Source organism: Dipodomys ordii, unplaced genomic scaffold, assembly GCF_000151885.1.
Source record: "Dipodomys ordii isolate 6190 unplaced genomic scaffold, Dord_2.0 Scaffold201, whole genome shotgun sequence".
Lineage (NCBI taxonomy): Eukaryota > Metazoa > Chordata > Mammalia > Rodentia > Heteromyidae > Dipodomys > Dipodomys ordii.
Genome location: NW_012267417.1, coordinates 2,503,538 through 2,510,737, shown reverse-complemented (window position 1 = coordinate 2,510,737; position 7,200 = coordinate 2,503,538). Strand labels below are relative to the sequence as shown.

General features: G+C 45.1%; 1 protein-coding gene across 1 annotated transcript; it reads right to left on the bottom strand.

Annotated features, from left to right (window-relative positions):
* Positions 1 to 4,514: 4,514 nt before the first annotated feature.
* On the bottom strand, positions 4,515 to 5,704 carry LOC105999813 (isopentenyl-diphosphate Delta-isomerase 1-like). The gene is given in 2 exon segments (XM_013034936.1): positions 4,515 to 5,509; positions 5,512 to 5,704. Coding segments are annotated over 2 exon segments (681 nt in total). The 5' UTR covers positions 5,663 to 5,704; the 3' UTR covers positions 4,515 to 4,979.
* Between the last annotated feature and the right edge of the window lie 1,496 nt (positions 5,705 to 7,200).

The following is a 7,200-nucleotide window of genomic DNA, read 5'->3' as shown; positions in this document are numbered from 1 at the left end:
CAGGCCACCTTCCTGCCAGATTCAGAGCCCTAGGAAAGCTCTGGACAGGCATCCATGAAGCCCTGGGCAAAAGTTAGGGAGGAAGGGGAGGCGGATGGGTTCTCAGGGCAGCCGGGGAAGATGGGCCAGAAACCTGGGAAGAGGAGTGGAAGGGCAGCTGGGATCATAGGGCAACCTGGGTCGAGTGACAGAAGACTGGCCAGGGTCTCCGCACATCTCAGAATGAGGGGCTGGGGGCTGGCCAGGGTCTCAGGGTGGTGGGGGCTGGTGTTGGACAGGTTTCCAGAGGGAAGGGTCAGAGGGCCAGCTGGGGTCTTGAGACATCTCAGGACCCAGGCCAGCTGGGGTCTCCAGACAATCCTGGACAAGGGGAAGAGGGCTGGCCCGAATCTTGGGACTGCCTGCCTACCAGCCAGTAGTGGGGGGTGGGGAGGGGGGTTCAGGGCAACTTGGGGAAAGGGGTCGAGTGCCAACTGTAGTCTTGGGGCTCAGGCAGATGGATGAGTGTGGGTATCCAAGAAGCCCTAAGGGGCCAGGGCCCTGATGGGGTCTCTAGTCTTGAGACAACATGGGGAGAAGAGGTGAAAGCCAGTAGGAATCTCTCGGGGCAGCCCAGGGCTAGAGGCCAGAATCCAAGGGCAACGGGGCTGAGGAGCAGGTGGACAGCCCTAAAGGTCTCGGGCCCGGGGCAAGGGGCCACGACGGGCTGGCCAGTATCTCAAGGCACCTCAGGACAAGGAATCGAGACCCTGGACAGGGGCTGAAGGTTGGCCGGACAGGTGTCTGGGAGGCCTGGGGTAAGGGGCCGCGGTATACCACGAGGTCTTGGGGCAACTGGGACAAGAGGCCTTGGGCTGGCCGGTCCGGGGATCCCGGGCCATGTTGGAGCCAAGGTTAGGCCGGGTCCTTAGGAAGCCCGTGGCAAGGGACCAAGGGCTGGCCAGGGTCTCGGGCAACCGGACAAGGGGCCTAAGCCGGCCAGAATTTAGGGGTTACCTAAAGCAAGGGGCCGAGGACTGAGGCCAGGATCTCGAGACAGTCCGAAGCAAAGAGCCAAGGGCGGAAGGCCGGCCGGGATGCGGGGCATTTTGAGACGAGGGGCCAATGGCGTCGGGAATCTCGGAGCAGCCTGGGATGAGTGGCCGGCCAGCCCTGGAAGTCCAAGGCAAGAGCCTGGGATCTGGACCAGTCCTCCAGGCAGCCCTGGGGAGGGGGAGCGGGAATCTGGCGGGTCTCGGGGCGGTGCTGGGGAATGCCCACCTCAGCAGCTCCAAGCTCAGCATGGCCTCGGCCGCCACCGCACGGACTTCCCACGGCCCCGCCCCCGCCCCCTTGTCTCGGGGATTGCGCTTGCGCCCTGCGAGGGGGCGGGGGAGAAACACGCCGGAAATGACTGGTTAAATGCGGAAGCTCAACCAGGAAAGTTTCCAGTAAGGGCTGGCCAGCGAGGCCTGGCGGCCGGTACCTGGAACCAAAGACTGCGCCGCAGGGGCCGGGTCTCGCCCCGCCCCCAGCCGATGAGGGGCGGGACGCAGTGTGGGGCAATCCTGGGCGAAAGGCCGAGGGCGCAGGTCGGGTCTGGTAGAAGCCCGGGACAAGCCGCTGGGATCCAGACCTGGTCTTGAGGTAGCCCGAGGCGAGGGGAGGGGGCGGCTGGGCGGGTCTCGGGGTGCTCCCCCCCAGTGCGCTCTCGGGATCACCAAACCAATCACCTCAGCTTCCGGATCCCAGTGCTCAGCACTGCCTTTGCCAGTGCTGCTCTCATTTCCCTTGTCTTCCCTCCAGTCCATCTGGGGCGATTCACACTTGCCCTCTCTGACCAGAAAAAAAAACACGCCAGAAAGAACTGATTACTTGTGGGAACGTTGTACCAAGGAACTTTCCCGTCGTTTTTAGCGGTCTGGCGGGGGCGGAACCAAAGGCTGCCCCTCTGGGGGCCAGCCCCCCTGCCTGCCTGGCGCAGCCTGCTAATGCCACCATTCCACAGCTGGAAGGAATGACAGACGAAAAGTAAAGCAGGCTGGGGAGGGGCCCTGTCAGCTGGAGCAGGAGGGTTAAGGAAGGGGGGTGACAGAATGAATGTGGTTGAAATCGTTTATCTGCCTGTGTGAGAAAAAGCAATAACCCTGTTGAAATTGTTTTGTGAAGAGAGAAAGGGGGGGGGGGAAGAGGAGGCTGGTATGGTCCATTATTTGCTTGGCTATGCACTGCTGACATAAGCACCTCCTTCTGCCTCCTCTACCTGGCTTTGCACTGCCTGGAAGTGGCCAGGCTCCCCATGATGGCATCTTCCCCTACTGGAGTGACTATGGACTGTGTCCCGGAACTGCTGCGGGTTCCAGCGAGCTTCAGCTTCCTCTTGCTCGCAGTCATGACATTGGATCAGACGAACAAGGCCGACATCTTCGACGAAATTTCTGCACCTCCGGCTAATAACAAGTGCACACCGCAAAGCAGACATCCCAGGCCCCATCCTGGGCTACCTGCTCTGCCGATGACTTTAGGAAGGCCCTGTAAATGACAGGCATGGGGGTGCGAGGTCTTACTCCATGGGCTATCTGAAACCTAGAGGACCTGATGCTTCTCCTGGGTAGGCCCCTGACCAAGGCGGGCCTAGGCCAGGAGACATTGATCAAGGAGCAAACCTGGGGTGGAGTGAACCTGGGGTCAAGCTACTACTTGCTCCATTTTTTTCTATATGTATTTTATTGTGAAAATACCGTACAGAGAGGTTACAATTCTGACACCACAAGTCCTTACCATTGCCTGCTGTGTTTGAAAACTCTTCTGATGAGGTGAGGAGTCAAATGAGATGTTGCCATAAGTGAATATAGAAATGTCTCTAAGAAAATTTCAGTTTCTGGCTAGTTTCTTAAAATTACTTAAGATGATGGGTCAGATGCTCTGTGAAGTGTTTTCTGTATGAAATAAAATCTTCCCATTATCCTTCCTATGAAGTGTTTGCCCCAATTTTATGATAAGGACAAGTTCACACAGGTCCAGGTTGGAGACCTTATGAGAAACCATTATCTAATAAATGGTGGGATTGGGTTTCAAATTCAAGTATATGATGCTTAAAACTCATGTTCCTGCCCATTCTCACACTTTTCCCTTTTTATTCCCTCTGAATGTTGGGACAGGGTTTAGGCACCTTTTTTCTACCAAGGGTCATTTGGATATGTATAACATTACCACACAAAATTATCAGTACATGCAGACAACTGTAGGCAGCAGATGAGAAGCATACAGGAAGCATACCTGTCTGTCCCATCACATATCAAATGATTTCTAGGGCCTTATACCACCTATGGGGCCAGTATTCCAAAGTATTGTGTTAGGTGTGTTTAGCTACTAGAAGAAGGTAGCAATGAGTAGCAAGAACCATTCTTGCTACTCCACTCTAAACTTGGTTGGGAGGTAGCCTTGGGCAGCCTATTTGACAGGACCAGAAGCAGGTATCAGAAGAACTTGATTGGTGCTTTCTATGATGGTTTAATCTTCTCAGTACTATGACATAGGTGGTATGACACCAATTTGATGAGTTATCAGGGGCAGAGAAGCAAAACTCTCACTCAACATAGCTAATGTATAAGAGCAGACCTTGTCAATATCAACAGATGCTATTTGAGGAAACTACGGATTACTTATAGACTTGCTTAGGTCTAACTAGGTAAAGGAAGAGCTTTGGAGAATTATTTCTATTTTTTTAAGCTTTGTAAGAAGTTTTATTTTTCATTATTCTACAACATTTAAGGATAATAAAACTGTCTTAAGATTTCTTGGAAACTTACGGTAAATTGTAAAAAGTGCAATTTAAATATACATTCAACCTGAACATTGGTCTTCATTATTTCCCACTCCACTCCCCTAAAATAAGATGTGGCTATAGAATAGTGGCTCCTGGCCCAGGGGGCTTTTAATACGGTGTGTAATTTTAGTTGTTGTGGCAGACAACAGTTGGCAGACACACAGCTCATTGTGTAAGCACAATGAACTATCCATACCATATAGTGCCAAAGAGTTTCTTAACTCCAGTAAAGAGGACTTAGTGCCTCTTTTGTGAGTAGCCTGTTTCCACTATAATTCTTAAACAGACTTTGCCACGATATATACTATTTAAAAGATTTAACTTAACAATAACCAAAACTAACAGTTGACCTTAGGTAGCAAAAATGACCAAATCATAAATATCAACTTAAATAATAGAAATTAAGCGGTTACCCATCCAAAGACCTAACCAACTGTGAACTGAAAATACTTGAAAAACAGTGCATCTATACTATGTATAGACATTTCCTGCCACTTCCCTAAATAATACATCACTATTTGTATTAGGTATTATAGATGATTTAAAGTATACACAAGGATGAATAAATACTATGTAATTTCATAAAAGACATGAACATTCAGATTTTGGTAAGAAGGTCCTGAAAGGATGTCTGTATATTGTTTAATTTCCTTTGAAGCTGCTCTGCCACTTTTATTTCCTTTGTGATGCTGAGGATCCCATGGCTTCCTGTTGCTTGGCAATCAAGCTACCACTGAGCTACCTCCCCAGTCCTTCTTTGACTGTTTGATCTGTTTAGAATATAAGTAGCAAACTAGGTTCCTCTGCCCATTTTTCTGGGATATAATAAAATTTAATGGTATATAAACACCTGGCAAACATGAGTTTTGAAATGTATTTTTTAAGCATAAAAAATGAAGAGCACTAACCTCTTCAATGTATTTGGACAGGTTAAATTAAGTTTTGCTATCTTTTTACAATAATCTCTCAAAAACGTCTTTTGCAAATATTAGTGCATATATTTTGGTGTACGTTATAAAAAATTAAGTCAGTCAGTAGATGTTTGCCATTCAAATTTTGGTTATAAAGTATCCATGAGTTCTCCAAAAAGGAAACCCAACTTAAATTAACAACAGAAACCCCCAAAGTTTACTGGGTAAGGAAAATCTTCCATCATCATTTAGCTACACATTCACATTCTATATATTTTCTCATGGTCAACAAACTGGTTCAAGTGATTTAAGTTATCCCACCATTTAAAGAGGAAAGTCTCTACAATAATTTTAAACCATGGCGTTATCTTAATTTCACCACTGGCTGCTTTCTTCATAAGTTGTTCTTGTTCTTCCTTTGAAACATAACAGTAACTTTTAATGTCATTGGGATCTGGATTCAAAGTTACATTCTTCCTCAAGAACAGGATGTAATCCATTTCATGTTCACCCCAGATACCATCAGATTGTGCTTTGTAGTGAATTCGAGTTAGATAATTAATTTCTTCTGGATGAACCTCTTCTAAGGGAATTCCTAATTCAGCTTTTAGACACCTCTGGGCTGCTCGTCTCACACCAATGGCATCATTTTCTTCAAGTTCGCCTGGATTACTTAATGGATGACTACAACAACTATTGGTAAAACAACCTGGAAAAGTAATTTTAGCATCTGATCTTTGCTGTAGCAGAAGCTTATTTTCAGAGTTAAATAAGAAGACACTGATGCTCAATGCAAAAGTCCTTTCTCAATATTTTCATTCAGATGACAATTCTTCTTAGTGTCAGCCCCAATTTTCTTGTCATTTTCATCAATAAGAATACACATTTCTGCCAGGAGCTGAACCTGTTGCTCATCAAGATGGTTGGTATTTATTTCAGGCATTATCACAAAATGTTTGCAGTGTCCTAGAACACTCAAGTCAAAGACACTCCATTATTTCTATTGAAAATTGCTTTTCCCTGGATTTTGCAACAGACCTACCAGCCAAGTATATATATATATATATATATATATATATATATATATATATATATATATACCAGCCAAATATATATAATATAAATATATATATATAATATCACAAAGCGAGAAATCACATGCACATATTCTGAGTGTAGCACTGATGTCTTTAGACATACTCTTCTTTTATGTGTTTGATGATGGGAATATCTGGACCAAGAGAGATATCAGCTTTCCTCCTATGTAAATGTTTTAGAAATATCTGCTAAGGGACAGATTTTTTTAAAAAATATCGTGTGTGTGTGTGTGTGTGTGTGTGTGTGAGAGAGAGAGAGAGAGAGAGAGAGAGAGAGAGAGAGAATGAAAGAAGAATTTGAGAGCAAAATAGAATAAAATCCCATTGACTAGTAGCATCTGTTTCCCAGATCTTTTGGCCTGTTGGTATCACTCCTGCAATCTCCATGGTTGTGATCAAGTCTATGTCTCCATTCCTAATCAACGAACTTGCCTCATGATGGGTCTCATTCTCATTTCTGTTTATTAAATTTGAGGGTATAACCAAGAGAACTCTTCTTATTTTTTAAGTCCATTCATTCCAATGAGAACTATTCAAATCTTCTCATCAAGTATTCAGTAAATGGTGCTCATGTTTTTCCCATAGAACCTTCTGCCTCTTACCCTTCACATCCACCATTCTTTGAGTCTAAGAATAGTAACATTTGAAGATTTTTGTATTTTTTTCTTTTAGTCATGTAAATTTATTCTATGTAGAGAATCTACATTATTCTATATATTAACATCAAACTCCCTGTCTTCCAAATTTAGATGATAAAGATATCTGATAACACTTTAATGCTTTTCTGCAATCATGACAAAATCCTGTAGAATTTATACATCAATGAACTAACTGCCTACCTCTATTTAGGTCATTGCATACACTTGCTCTAATTCATCTTGGTGCTGGCCAAATTAAAGACTTCATTATGTTATTGATGCCATTCATTTTTCTGCTGTTAGCAGCATTTAAAGTAGATATAACACAACACTCCTTGCTCTAGTATTTTCTGGGGTGTTTCAGAGTATGATCACTGTGATCATACTCTGAAACACCCCAGAAAATACTGTGCCCTTGCCTATGACAGGCTAACTAGGGAGACCAGGGAAGAGCTCTCTTTATTGTGAATCTAGGTATCTGTCATGATCTGCAATGGCTATTCTTCCACATTTGAATGATGCAAAGAGACAACTAAGATACCTCACTCTGTAACAAACACAGCATTCTCAACTCTAGAGTCAAATGCTTGTTCTCTTAGTAAGTAAGATGCAATCATGCATAGAAGATGAGCATTGGATATAGTAGTCCCCTCATACTCTAGGACATGTGTTCTGAGACCCTCAGGGAATACATAAAGGGCAAATACTACTATAGCCTTCACATACTGTTTTCATGCATCTGTACC